This window comes from Pangasianodon hypophthalmus, chromosome 3, assembly GCF_027358585.1.
Source record: "Pangasianodon hypophthalmus isolate fPanHyp1 chromosome 3, fPanHyp1.pri, whole genome shotgun sequence".
Classification (NCBI taxonomy): Eukaryota; Metazoa; Chordata; class Actinopteri; order Siluriformes; family Pangasiidae; genus Pangasianodon; species Pangasianodon hypophthalmus.
Window position 1 is genome coordinate 18,498,508 of NC_069712.1, and position 15,362 is coordinate 18,513,869.

At 39.5% G+C, this 15,362-nt stretch overlaps 1 protein-coding gene across 4 annotated transcripts; it reads left to right on the forward strand.

Annotated features, from left to right (window-relative positions):
- Positions 1 to 885: 885 nt before the first annotated feature.
- On the forward strand, positions 886 to 10,044 carry mocos (molybdenum cofactor sulfurase). Of its 4 annotated transcripts, none has more exons than XM_026945478.3 (15): positions 886 to 1,222; positions 2,303 to 2,392; positions 2,549 to 2,615; positions 4,877 to 5,527; positions 5,630 to 5,706; positions 5,795 to 5,976; positions 6,166 to 6,282; positions 6,430 to 6,825; positions 6,993 to 7,155; positions 7,289 to 7,373; positions 7,944 to 8,080; positions 8,534 to 8,630; positions 8,810 to 8,951; positions 9,099 to 9,203; positions 9,567 to 10,044. In XM_026945478.3, exons 1-15 carry the CDS (start codon positions 1,096 to 1,098, stop codon positions 9,669 to 9,671), a joined length of 2,541 nt encoding a protein of 846 aa, XP_026801279.3. In that variant the 5' UTR covers positions 886 to 1,095; the 3' UTR covers positions 9,672 to 10,044. The 4 variants fall into 4 exon arrangements, with proteins under 4 accessions (XP_026801279.3, XP_026801257.3, XP_053088935.1 ...); XM_026945456.3 differs by having other exon boundaries at positions 890 to 1,222; positions 5,795 to 5,994; XM_053232960.1 differs by having other exon boundaries at positions 890 to 1,222; positions 5,795 to 5,994; positions 7,944 to 8,060; positions 8,532 to 8,630.
- The last annotated feature ends 5,318 nt before the right edge of the window (positions 10,045 to 15,362 follow it).

The following is a 15,362-nucleotide window of genomic DNA, read 5'->3' on the forward strand; positions in this document are numbered from 1 at the left end:
TCCCTGTTGCAGTATATGAAACATCAAAACTCCACGGAAAAAACTGTCAATACACTTTTACTCTGTATCCAACGGGTGTTAGGTCTATTCACACCTCAGTTTCAGTAAGTATGGGGCACTGAGCTTATTGGGTATAATTATATAATAATTCTCTGATCCGCAATCACAGTTTTACTGTGGAAAGAAAGATTTTCTCAGAAGAAGACTACAAATAGCCTTTTTTTGCTGTTGTTTTGTTGTTTTAACAGGGCATATAGAGCAGTGGTTCTCAAAATGAGTTTTTTGTTTTTTTGTTACAGGACTGTTGCCTCACACTTCCAGGGTTCTGGGTTCAGTTCCCGCCTCTGCACAATTTGCATATTCTCACTGTATATTGGGGGTTTCCTCCCCAGTCCAAAGACATGCAATGTAGTCTGACTGGCATTTCCAAATTGTCCATAATGTGTGTGCATGATTGTGCCCTACAATAGGCATCCCCCAGCCTGTGACACCCCTGGGATAGGCTCCAGACTAGTTCTTATAGTTAGCCTGTTTAGCCTGTTTGACTCCTTGACTCTATGGATTTAATCCAAACCTCAGGAACAACTGAAAACATGTATGCCTATAAATAATGTCAGCTTGGGCCTAAATGGAAAGTTCAGGAATAGAAAGACCTATGGTTCTAATAAGTAGACAAGTTTATTGTACATATTCTAAAAAAGAGTGTAATATTTATATTCTTGGATCATTATTTTCATAAAGATTTCCTGAGGGGGTCTGTGGAATGGGTTTTACAGTTAAAGGTGTGCTCCTTTTGTGTGTGTGTGTGTGTGTGTGAACCCTTTGAGAACCCCTGGTTTAGAGCAGTGTGTCAGGCACTGCAGCAGGTTTTCCCATCTAATTAGCTAAGAGCAATGATTGCAGTTAAACTGTGGGAAGTCAGGCAGTCAGTCCCACTGGAGCAGAGTTCCAGTCAGAGGCGTGTTGTGCACTTCGCCTTGTTTTCTCCGCTCACATGTGGACTTGGGACTCACTGTAGTCTGTCACACAAGTACAGTTCATTGGACAGAATGTCAGCGACAGACAGCCAGTAAGAGAGGCTGACATTTTGATATAATGGAGGAGTATTCGAGTGAATTTAGCCGCCTGTGCACGTTTGAGAGCTTTAAGGAAATCTGGCCGGGTTACAGTTTCGGCTCAGAGCAGCAGCAGCTCATCCGCCGCGAATTTTCCAGACTCAACGGTAAACCTTTACATTCATAGCTGCGCAGACACACCAAGTTTCCTTGCCTGCTAATCGTTTCTTCACAGTGAGCGTTGTGTTTATCCACTGACAGTACGAAAAGTGGAAGAAAAACTCAAGAAAACGTAGGCTATTGTTAAGTTTGAAGTTTATTTCATAGCTAAGACACTACTGAGAGGGTGTGTGTGTGTGTGTGTGTGTGTGTGTGTGTGAGACGCGCCCTCTGCTGCTCAGCATGCTACAAACAAACGAGAACTCTCGCACTATGTTCTTAAAGTTACAGTGCTTGTTAAAAATAGAAAAGAAAAGAAAAAACTTCGGGACAGAAATCTTTTCCTGAGCTGTCCTGACACTCCCTGCTTTAGACATGAAAGATTTTTCTCTCATTATGCTTCTGTAACACTGGTATGAGACCAGATAATAGTAACCACACATTCGCGAATAATTAGGCCGCACCCAAAACTGCATACTACTGTACTGAAGTGTCACGACACCACTAAAGCATATCGCACACTGTGCATTGACCTGGCACTGACAGCCATGAGATTAATCCGCACAGTGGACAAGGACGCAGCACAACCCACGTTACAAAATGTTCCTCCGCAGCTTGCACTAGCATTATTGTTCCAACGACAAAATCTTCCATCCAGCAGCTTTAAAATATTCTTTTATTTAAGATTTTACGTGGTTTCACACCAGTCTCTTCAAATTAACCATTATGGCAGGGGAAAAGGGATTATTTTGGCAAAGGAAAGTTGCACTAAAGGCAGGGGTGCCAGTAATTATGCCAGGTGGATATGTTAAAAATTATATGTTTTTTGATGAGTTTTTTTTTAAACATGAATTTACTTAAATCATCTTTATTAGAGGTGCCAATAATTCTATACCTGGACTTTATTTTTAGACTTCATATACTGTATTGTTATTTATATCTTTTTTTTGTTTAATTGTTTGTTATGTTTGTTATACTTTGTTAGACATTTTAAATGTATAGACAATGTATATAATTGTATTTTATAGTGATTTTATATAATAATTAAAGCTATTATTACTACTATTAATTAGCAATTTCTTACACAGATATTACCTACCTTGATCATGCGGGGACAACATTCTTTGCCGAATCCCAGGTCAAGTCGTTTTATGAGGATATATCCAGGAATGTGTACGGTTAGTAATTTCATAAGCAATACTCTATTAAATCAATTCAGATATCTTCCTAAATCCTTAGATTAAATATACCTGCAGTAGTAACTGTTGTTCAACATTATTAGATGTGACAGGCCTAAATATGAGTGAGTTACTAAAGTTAAGTATTTCTCACAGGTAACCCTCACAGTCTCAATCCCAGCAGTAAGATGACACATGACACAGTGGAGAGGGTCAGATACAGGTACTCTATTTCTCACCTGCCAGTGGATTTTCCCCTTTCATTTTTAAAGTTTGTAACACCACTGAAGCTTTACTTGGTTCCACAATAATGTCCATATCAAGTCAAGTGGCTCTATTGTCATTTCAACCATACGCAGCTAGTTAGTACACAGTGAAACAAAACGTTCCTCCAGGACCGAGGTGCTACATAAAAAAACACAGAACTACAGGAGACTACATATATTTAAAGTGCACAGTGCAAACATGTGCAGACAGCACAAGACAGTACGAAACTACCAAAACAAGACAATGGGCACAGTAAGTTACAGTGCAGTGCTGACTAGTACACAGTTCTAGTAGAAAGTGAATCAGATGACAGTAGTTCAAAAGAGTAAAAATATAAGTTGATGTAAATGTAAACATAAGGAGTAGCAGCCAGGTAGAAAGAATAAAGATTATATATAGTATATAATAAATATTTGTAGCAGCAGAAATTGAATACAGAGATGTGCAAAAATTGCAAAGAGGGTGGGATGATGTTCAGTTGATTGTGTGTGTGTTTTCAGTCCAGTCTCTGAATGTTGAAGAGTCTGATGGCTTGGGGAAAGAAACTCTTTTATAGTCTGGCCGTGAGGGCCCGAATACTTCGGTACCGTTTGCCAGACAGCTAGGAGGGTGAAGAGTTTGTGTGAGGGGTACAGCGTGTGGTGTAAGTGTCTGTGATGAAGGGAAGAGAGACCCAGTTGATCTTCTCAGCTGTCCTCACTATCCATTACAGGGTCTTGCAATCCGAGACGGTGCAATTCCCAAACCAGGCAGCTGCTCAGGATGCTCTTGATAGTCCCTCTGTAGAACATGGTGAGGATGGGGGTGGGAGCTGGGCTTTCCTCAGCCTTCGCAGAATAACATTTCTTTGTTATGGAGCTGGTGTTGAGGGACCAGGTGAGGTCCTCTGCCAGGTGAACACCAAGAAATTTGGTGCTCTTGACGATCTCCACGGAGGAGCCGCTGATGTTCAGCGGAGAGTTGTCACTCTGTGCTTTCCTGAAGTCAACAACCATCTCTTTAGTTATGTCCACATTAAGAGACAGGTTGTTGGTTCCGCACCAGTCCGTTAGCCAGTGCACCTCCTCTCTGTATGCTGACTCGTCGTTCTTGCTGATGAGACCCACCACAGTCGTCTCATCCGCGAACTTGATGTGATTCGAGCTGTGCATTGCTACACAATCGTCAGTCAGCAGGGTGAACAGCAGTGGACCGAGCACACAGCCCTGGGGGGCCCCAGTGCTCAATGTGGTGGTGTTGGAGATATATTACATTTGCAGCCTGTCATCATGTACACAACTTACGGATGCGTTTCCAAAGCACAGCTTTAGAAGCTAGTATTAATACAGACATACTAGCAAAGCCATCATTGATTAGGAGATTTATTGTTGTTTAAGGTGTCTCAACACAATGCCAGTTTGTCAGGCATGGACAGGGTTTTGGATGCAAGTGCAGGGTTTTTATTAAGAATCAGCAAAGTAGACAAATACAAAGGGCATCGAAGTCATGCTTCAGGCAATGGTTCAGGCTTTCAACTCGACAGACTAGAGCAGTCAAGTCTAAACTTGATAAACTAAAATAGCATACCACAATAAAAAAAACAGTTGAGTCGAGTTAGTAGTCATGTGACACATAATATGACTGATAGTCTGTTTTATCTAGCTATTGTAAATTATAGGACTGAGATTTATTGTTTTGTATCTTGTACACTGTTTACATAAAAATCCATTGTTTTAACAAACCTATGCAGAATGAACATTCTATTCTTAGTAAAAAATGTTATGTAGAGTAATTAATAATAAATTGTGCATGAAATTTTTTCTAGTATGTATATCTTGTCTACAACAGATAAGCATCTGCATTTTCGCTCAAGCCCCTGGGGAATGCCCCCCAAAAATGCCTCAGCTTTGTCAGCCAGGTTCATTTCAGAACACTCAAAATATTTTTCTCTTTTTTGTGCAGGACTTCAAAGAATTGTGTTATTTGGTTTAGATTTTCAAAATAATATATGGTTAGATTGGATTTTTGTGAGTTGGTGGGCCTCATGATGCAAATATGTAATTAATAAATAAATATACATAAATATTTACAATGAAAAATGAAAAAGGTTTCAAACGTGGTGGCCCACATCATTGCACTGAAGTTTTTTCTGTTCTTGTGCATCTAATAACTAAGCTGATGTGTTAAGTCATTACTTCTAGGACATTAATGCGTATTGTGGTTTTTTTTATCCTGTAGGATACTGGAGCACTTTAACACCAGCCCTGAGGAATACTCAGTCATTTTCACTGCTGGCTGCACTGCAGCTCTTAAATTAGTGGCTGACTCTTTTCCTTGGACGTCTGCTTCTGATGAACATTCAGGAAGTCAATTCTGCTACCTCACTGACAATCACACGTCAGTAGTGGGCATTCGGGGAGTAACTGAACCTCAAGGAGTGGGAACAGTCCCTGTCTTTCCTCAGGAAATAGAAGCGAGAGCCAAAGCTAGCCAAGTCACAATGAATACCCAGGATGAATGCTTGGTGGCACATCTTTTCTGTTATCCTGCCCAGAGCAATTTTTCTGGGCGGAAATATCCACTGAGCTATGTGAGAGGGATTCAGCGTCAGCAGCTCTACCCAGCGTGCGAGCACAGAGGTCGATGGTTTGTTCTGCTTGATGCTTCTGGTTTTGTTGGCTGCTCGCCACTGGACCTGAAGCAACACCCAGCTGACTTTGTGCCCATCTCTTTCTATAAAATGTTTGGATTCCCCACTGGACTTGGAGCCTTAGTAGTGAGGAATGAAGCAGCTGAGCTGTTGAAAAAGAAGTATTTTGGTGGAGGGACAGCAGCAGCTTATCTGGTGGCAGAGGACTACTTTGTACCAAAGTCTGACATAGTTAGCAGGTACTCTGCAGTACAAAACTCACTTTTCTACTCCTGAAAACATTGAATTGACTTAGTTAGTAATTGGTAACTCAATATTCCTTTGTGTTTGGGTATGTTTAGATTTGAAGATGGAACCATTTCATTCCTTGATATTATTTCCCTCCATCATGGGTTTGATGCTCTGCACAGACTGACTGGTATGAAAGTTACTTCTTTATTCTTTTGGAACAACAATATTATTTTAATTAAAACAAACTTTATTATTGGTGTTTTTATTGTCCCCAGGAAGCATGATGAACATACAGCTTCACACATTTGGCCTAGCTCGTTATACCTACATCATACTGTCTTGCCTGTGCCATAGCAATGCACAACCTGTGGCTCAGATCTATTGTGACAGTGAGTTTGAGAATGCAACAGATCAGGGTGCAATCCTCAACTTCAACCTGCTGGACTGCTATGGCCAAGTAATCGGATATTATCAGGTCAAACATCTATGAAAAGTACCACGTTCTCAAAGAGCTCTGATTTCTAGGAACTTTATTTAAAAAATAATTTTTCAGGATTCAGAATTTACAATTACTTTCCTGCGAAGGGCACATTAATCAGTTTATTTGACACCCGTGATTAAAAAGCCACTCTTGTTTTTCCCTCAGGTGGACAAAATGGCCTGTCTGTTCAATATTCATTTGCGCACAGGCTGTTTCTGTAACACAGGGGCCTGTCAGACATATCTAGGCATCAGCAACGAAGAGGTAAAGAGTAACTTACAGGTCAGTAAATCTTCTCTTGCATGCTTTAAGAAATATGAAATGTTGTTTCAATCACATTTTGCATATAGTCTACTAAGTCTACTTATTAATTGTGGTGAAGAAGCACTGTTGTATCTGAAAGCTGTGTTGTATTGATTTTACTTTAAGGCTGGTCATGTCTGTGGAGACAACATTGACCTGATTGATGGACGTCCAACTGGGTCTGTCCGCATATCCTTTGGGTATATGTCAACTTTTGAAGACTGTCAATGTTTATTAAAGTTTATTGTTGACTGCTTTGTGGAAAAACCGCTAAGACTGAACCAAAAGAGACTGGCAACGTTAAAGTCAGCTGGAATGGCAGAGACCTCGGCTTCAAATGAGCTGACCTCATTGCCGACCGAGAGACCTGTGCCTGTGATGAATGGCTTAAATATCTCTCCTGCTTCTGTCAGCAAGACCTCGTCACAGGATACTATTCCAAAGGAAGATAGGAACAGTGAAGACGCTTATACATTGACCAATATCTTCATATATCCTATTAAGTCATGTGCTGCATTTGAGGTACATTAAACATCAAGCTATTCTGCATTTTGTATAGTATTACAGACAGCAATAGTATTTACAATTTATTATTTTGTCTATACCTTTCTGTATTTAAAATGAAAGTCAATACATGTCTTTGTCAAGTCTCATCAAGAAACATCATGCTGTTTTGTGGAACTCCACAGGTGACAGAATGGCCTTTGGGCCCTCAGGGGCTCTTGTATGACCGCATATGGATGGTGGTGAATGAGAATGGAATATGTCTCAGTCAGAAGAGAGAACCCAAACTGTGTCTTATCAATCCACACATTTGCCTAACTTCCAAGACACTGTATCTGGAAGCCTCAGGTCAGAGAAATTTTGCAATTTTAGTCTCATTTTACAGGCAAATCTTGTAGGTATAATACCTAATAATTCACCTAGAGGCATGTTTTGGGAGGTGGCAGGAAATAAAGAGTGAGTTTTGCTATTGAAAGAATAGGTATGGATCCTATTACTCTTCCCCTGGAGATCAGTCAAGAAAAGGATGGCCCAAGACCATGTCAAAGCAAAGTCTGTGGTGACAGGCAAGTGGAATACTTACATTTTAATTTTGTTTAATCAGATTTGTGATATGGTCCTGTCCATTATATTTATCACACAATTGCAAATGATACTGATTGATAATTTTTGACTACTACATTTTGAGTTCTTCATGGGTCTCTGTAGGACTAGTGGTTAGGCCACATTGATCTCACCACTGTGGCCCGGGTTCAATTCCCAGCCAAGGAACCAACCCCAGCTACTGGGGCTGCATGCAACAGTGCGCTCTCTGTGCCAGTCCCAAGCCCAGATAAAATTGGGGAGGGTTGCATCAGGAAGGGCATCTGGCGTAAAAACTGTGCCAAATCAATTATGCGGACCAATGATCTGCGGTGGCGACCGCAGCCGAAAGAGGAACACCAACAACATATTGAGTTCTTCATATGCAACACAGAAACGCTTCATACTTTGCAATGATGTAGGCTTTCTATGACAGGATATTTATCGAACCTAGGAGGCCATGGCACCACTTCAGCAGTTCTTATTTGTAAAATGAAACTTTGCTATGTTTCTGAAGGCCAGTAATAATAAAATACTTATTTCCTTTGTTTCAGGGTACAGACTGTTGACTGTGGAGAGGAAGTGTCAGTTTGGCTGTCTAAGTTCCTGGGAAAACCTTGTTGTCTCATTAGACAGAGTCCCAGTTTTGCCCGGGATATGAGAATTGGCAAAGGAAAGGGTACAGCACTCAGTATGGCACACCATATTAACCATTACATTATGACAGTTGCAGGTATTCTGTGTGTTTTATTAGAAATGTCATGCAACTGATGTGTGGATTCATTTTTGTTAAGTTGTTCAACAATAAGAGAGTACATAAAGGGCATACTGGTTGTTCCAGGAGTCACACAGAAAACAAATGACCAAAATAGACAAATGTGAAAATATACCATATAACACTAAGTCATTACATTACCCAAGTAGAGTACTAATAATTTTCTATCAGTCTATAGTGTCAGCCCTGATGAATGAGCTTAGAGCTCAGTGTCACTCCAAGTACTGATTTCAATACATAACTAATAGATTTATCAATTTGTTTGTGATATGGAATATTAGTCTAAATGTTTTTGTGTGTATTTAAGCAGTCATGTGAACACAATGTAAATCTGACTGTATGCCTATATGTGTGATTTGTGCTCTGCAGGTTCCTGCCCTCCTGTCCTCTCTCTGGTGAATGAAGCTCAGTTTTTGCTAATTAACAGATCTAGTGTGGCACTTCTGCTTAATCACATCATTAACAGGTAATGTTTGCTACCTGTTACATCAACATAAATACACTCATAATGGCTAGTGATGCAGTATGATTTTGGGCATTAATTTACATGTGGATTTTTCCATTCCATGGTTTGGTCTGATTGTATAGTGAGCTGGTTAAAGCCTGGTTCCTATGTTAATTCTCTTACAATTTGGCTTGTCACAGGCAGGACAGCTCAAATAATTGTACCTCTTTCAACATGCTGCAACTCATCAATCGTTTTCGGGCAAACCTTGTTATTTCGGGCTCGGATCCTTTTGAAGAAGAGGACTGGACAAGTATAAAAATAGGAGGCACACACTTTCAGGTCTGCAAAACCTTTAAAATAACCAGATGTCTTATGAGCGCATATAGGCCAGTTTTGAAAAAGAGCAGTTGAAACTGTGATATAGTGTATCTTGCATCAACTATAGTTTGAATACCCCATTAATCATTTCTCACTGGTTCGTTGAAGGTGGCAGGCAAGTGTAGTCGTTGCCAGATGATTGGAATAGACCAGACCTCTGGCACTAAATCCCAAGAGCCTCTCAGATCTCTGTCTGATTGCCGGAATGGAAAGGTCAGTAGAATTTAAACCTTTATTCAGGGAGTGGGAGTGTTTATGTGAGCATCAGGTGGAGTGGAACCCTGGTACATTAATTTGATATAAATTATAGCATGTTATAGAGGTGATATAATACAGTTTCACTCTGCAATATAAAAATGATTTTTTTTATTTAAAACTGTCAAATGTATATCTTCAGTCACGTAGTTGTTAACTGCTGTGTATATACTTTTGATTATTAAAGGAAAATTAATTTACTTTTCTAGTTTAAAGCCTTTTCTGTACGTATCTTTGCCAGAAGAGAACTTTCAAAACTAACAAACAATGATTTTCAAGACTTTACTTTTTAAATGTCTTAATTATTTTTCTAATTCACAGGTCACATTTGGAGTATACTTGAATCACCTTTTACAGAGATCCTATCCATATCCTACTTTATCTGTTGGGTCCCGTGTGACGACAAAACCAACAGCTGAATTTTAGATAACCACTGTAATATGCAGCATGTGTATAAAACCTAGTCTTAACCTGTGCCTCTAAAACTGTATAGGTCTTATGCCAAATTTACATTGCAGACAAAGTGGACCAAAACCTATAATGATTTTATCAAAACAACCTATAAACAAGTAAGAGACCTTTCACAAGGCTATTTTCAAAGATTGACTGAATTCTATGATAGCATTCATAGATAGGTTGTATTGTACAGTTTTCTTTTTTCTTTTACACGGTTAGAAGCTTATTATAAAACATAAAAAACTGGTGCGCCATGTATTTTTAACTAATGAGTTGTAACTGAGATGATCATTTTTATTGTCCTTTATTTCTAAATAAAGATACTGATGCAAGATTTTTATTATATAGTATTTAGTGTGCATATATATGAGACAAACCTAAAAGATTAAGAGAACATGTACTAATCTTATCATACCTTTCAACATTAACCTCAAGCGCTCTTTAACAGGCCATTCTCTACAGTGATAATAAACACAGCAAGGTCTGGCTTCAGTTATTTTTTTCTAAAAAAAAAAAAAAAAAACATTAAAAATTAAATTTTTAAAAATTAAAAAATTAAAAAGTGTGCAAAAGTTGCTCTAAACATTTCACTGCTTTTCTCCAAAGACAGCAAAAGAGAGTGCTTTTTCTGAAGCTGGAACACCCAGAGATAAAATCATTATAATTGATTCTAAACTCTCTAATGGATTATTGCTACTAAGTACATTATGCAAATCTTCTAGCGCATTTTAATGAATGTTTCATGCTGCTGTTGTTGTCTGAAACATGCTGATGGCATTAGTGTCATTTGAACTGAGAGGAGAGGTAAACATCAACCCATTACATCTGTATAAAAAAAAAGGCAAGGCTTACTGTTTTTAGTGAAAATATGGTTATAGTCCATGTAGACATAGTCCATGTAGAGTACTGGTGTTTATAATGTAAATAAAAACTATTATGTATACCGATCAGCCATAACATTAAAACCACCTGCCTAATGTTGTGTAGGCCCTTGTCCCACCAAAACAGCTCTGACCTGTCGAGGCATGGACTCCACAAGACCTCCGAAGGTGTGCTGTGGTATCTGGCACCAAGACATTAGCAGCTGATCCTTTAAGTCATGTAAGTTGCGAGGTGGACACTCCATGAATTGGACTTGTTTGTCCACCACATCCCAGCTGCTTGATCGGATTGAGATCAGGGGAATTTGGAGGCCAAGTCAACACCTTGAACTCTTTGTCATGTTCCTCAAACCATTCCTGAACAATTTTTGCCATGTGGCAGGGCGCATTATCCTGCTGAAAGAGCCCACTGCCATTAGGGAATACTGTTGTCATGAAGGGGTGCACTTGGTCTGCAACAATGTTTAAGTAGGTGGTACATGTCAAAGTAACATCCACATGAATGCCAGAACCCAAGGTTTCCCAGTAGAACATTGCCCAGAGCATCACATCGCCTCTGCCAGCTTGCATTCTTCCCATAGTGCATCCTGGTGCCATTTCTTCCCCAGGTAAGTGGCACACACACCCCCAGCTGTCCACATGATGTAAAAGAAAACGTGATTCATCAGACCAGGTCACCTTCTTCCATTGCTCCCTGGTCCATTTCAGATGCTCACATGCCCATTGTAGCTTTCGGCAGTGGACAGGGGTCAGCATGGGCACTCTGACCGGTCTGTGGCTACGCAGCCCCATACACAGCAAGCTGTGATGCACTGTGTGTTCTGACACCGTTCCATCATAGCCAGCATTAACTTTTTCAGCAGTTTATGCTACAGTAGCTCTTCTGTGGGATCGAACCAGACGGGCTAGCCTTTGCTCCCCATGCACCTCAGTGAGATTTGGGTACCCATGACCCTGTCACCAGTTCACTGGTTGTCCTTCCTTGGACCACTTTTGGTAGGTACTAACCACTGCATACCAGGAACTGCCAGTCATCTAGCCATCACAATTTGGCCCTTGTCAGATCTGCCAGGTTATCCTTTGGGTTTTCTTGTGACTACTGCAACGTGTATTATCCTAAGATGAAATTTTACATTAAGAGTCAGCGGTTGAGCTGAAAGAATGTGTTTAATAGTTGACCAGGTAATACAGGCAGGCAAATAGACTGACTGTTTGTAGAGAGAGAGAACATAGCTATCTCTGCTAGATGGCTTGGATGCTAGAAAGGATATATAATTTCAGAAAGTAATTAGAAGATTATAAGAAATAGATTTTATTTCAGTTTATCTTTCACTGGCTATAAGCAGGATAGAACAGCCACCAGATTTATGCCTTGCTTATCTGTGACCCTCCTTGCTTTTGTTTGTAGTTTTTAAACGTGTTTCTGCATGTCACGTGCAGTTAAGAAAATCACTCCCTAAAAGTCCATCATTAAGTGCTGTATCATTCCATCACTAGGCAGCGCTATAATCAAAGGAGGAACTAAAATATTCATGAAAACATCTGCTTTACTGAATGAAAATGTCCATCCCATGAATCATGTTTCATCACTGAACCAAATGAAAAGGATCAGGTCTTCAACTTCTTCATTCCTCACTGCCACAGTCCAACACATAGCAACTAGACCCTTTAATCACCACATGCAACTCTATTTCTCTCTATTCTAATTTAATAAAAATCATTTGTAAATAATGTTAATGCATTCCTGTCTCATGCCCTGTATTCCCAGGATAGGCTCCAGATCCACCACGACCCTGACCAGGATAAAGCTTTAACTGAGGATGAAGAATGAATGAATGAATGAATGAATGATTTTAATCCATGCAGATTCGTAAGCTTAACTCTAACGGCACTGCAATGTTTGAAAAGGGTCTGAATTAAATCCATAGCTTTGGTCATCCACCCTAAAATAGTGAGTTTAGAGATGAGATGTTATTGTCTATAAAGGGTGCCAGTGTAGGATTGCTAAGTATGAATGTATTAGGGACATAATATGCAGCAACAGACATGGTAATCAAGTAATTAATAGGAACAGTTATCTAGCACGCACTTTTACTTTTAAGAGAAGTGATGGCAAATCACCAAGTCATTTAGATAAAAATAGGATCAGGTTAAATGTAAGTTTGAATAAGTTGTCAGAACTTGCAGACCTGGAGAATGCATAGATTAAGACACTTCCTTGAGTTCTTAAATTTCATGTAATGCCTGCTTGGCATTTTATTGATTCTATGTACTACCCATATTCTTTCCTAATGAATAGCCTTATGTAAATGGTTCAACTTCCACTTTTAATAAGTCTACTATCATATTCAACATAAACTTTTAATCACCATGATCCCTATCCATCGTCATGACCTAGCCCTATTGCATTTGAAGTAACAGTTCAGCCAAAAATTACTTTTATATTGTTCCCTGTACCACAGTGTCCAAAGCTTACATCTTTGGTTTTGCACTGAAGCTTTGTGGCTAATGATGCTAACAAGTAAGGAATTTTTCATTACTTGTTATTTTAGGCATTAAGTTTGCATGATGCTATAATGCTTATAAGGTTTCTGACACTCTGTGTATATTGAATATTGTTATCTGTAAAAAAATTTTCTGTAAAAATGGGGGAAATCATGTCACATACAAAAAAGAAGTAGCAGCAATATTGAGGCTAGAATCACTTTCTTCATTGGCACCTAGCTTGGTATCATAACAAATGGATTTGTACATACTTTTTAATGCTTTGTCTATATGTAAATTTTATTGCTGAGCCAACTGATGTCTTTTGAAACGTGTGTGACATTTTACACATGCAGTTTGCATGGTGCTAAACTGAAGCTATAAGGTCCTGGACTTTTTATCTATAATAGCCATGTAGCTTCAGTACAAAACTAAAGAAGAAAATATGTTTGGCAGATCAACTAGTCAAGACAAGTCAAGTGGCTTTACTGTCATTTCAATCATATACAGCTATTACAGTACACAGTGAAATGAAATAACATTCCTCCAGGGCCATAGTGCTACATAAAAACAACACAGAACTACATGAGACTACACAGAGCTAAATAAGGCCTACACAGGACTACATAAAGTGCACATGTGCAAACATGTGCAAACAGCATAAGACAGTACAATAATTACTAAATTATTGTACTACTACTAATAAAATTATTTTATTATTAAAATAATTGCTTTTTAGGAATAACACTTGTCTACTTAGACATATTCAAAATTAGAGATCATAATATTTCAGAGTTTGTTCTGTACCTTCTCACATACTTGAGAGTTATCAATACAATGAAAATCATTTTCAACAAATATATTTGCATATCTACTGCACAAAATGCTGTGAAACAACAGTTCTGCAGTGATTTCCAATGCAATGCACAAGGCTCCATGTTCCCTTCTTCACTTTGTTTCAGTCAACTGCTGTTTATGTGTAGTTCAAACTGCTTTGTGTTGAGCGCACATTCTGTCCCCTATGTCAGGGGTTCTTAAACTCTTAGCAGCCAAGGACTTAACTGTATAATGAATGCTGTAAAGATGTATTTTATGAACATAATCCAACTGTTTAAATATTAGGTTCATTCATAATGTATACAAAAATAATATGTTGACTATGAAAGCTAAAGTGCTTTTTATTCCAGAACTTTCCACCAACAGAATATCCATCCATCCATTTTCTGTACCGCTTATCCTACACAGGATCGGGGGGAGCATGAAGCCTATCCCAGGGGACTTGGGGCACACCCTGGATGGGGTGCCAACCCATCGCAGGGCACAATCGCACACAAACACACCCATTCACGCACTATGGACAATTTAGAGATGCCAATCAGTCTACAACACATCTCTTTGGATTGGGGGAGGAAACCGGAGTACCCGGAGAAAACCCCCAAAGCATGGGGAGAACCCCCAACCCTGGAATATATTATTATTAAAATTGTCATTAGTTGACATTATTCATAGGCCTATTTGTTTGAGTTATCGAGCATTTAGCATAACCAGTCAAAAAGGCAATAAGTCAACAACACGTATAACTTTGATAATATGATGATTTCCACAGCTGTTACCAAATTTTAACAAAATTTCACAAATCCCAGGACACCAGTTTGTGAAGCACTGTTCCAAGCTCAAAACTTCCACTTTAAGGTATGTTCACATCAGTGCCATTGAAAAAGAGAGTTGTGACACTTTTTGCTCTTGCCGCCACACAGTCATGTGGTTCATGTAGCTCTCAATATTTCCAAACCAGTATCACTTCTGTCTCTTCTTTCTAAAACCCTTGAACAAACTGTCTACAATCAACTGTCTCACTACCTCTCACAGAACAACCTCCAAGATCCCAACCAGTCTGGCTTCAAACCTTCCACAAAGACTGCCCTTTGGCCATCACTGAGAAGCTACATGCTGCTAGATCAGCCAAACTGTCTTCAGTCCTCATCCTCCTTGACCTTTCAGCAGCATCTGACACAGTGAACCACAAGGATTTCTTGTTCACCCTCATGAGCCTAGGAATTTGTGGTGCAGCATGGCAATGGTTTGCTTCCTACCTGGAAGGCCGGTCATATCAGGTGACATAGAGGGGATCCACATCTGCTCCCCGTGGACTCTCCACTAGTGTCCCACAAGGCTCAGTACTTGGTCCTCTCCTGTTCTCCCTCTATACCCGATCTCTTGGTACGGTCATATCCTCACATGGGTTTTCATACCACTGCTATACGGATGACACTCAACTCATCCTCTCCTCAACTCC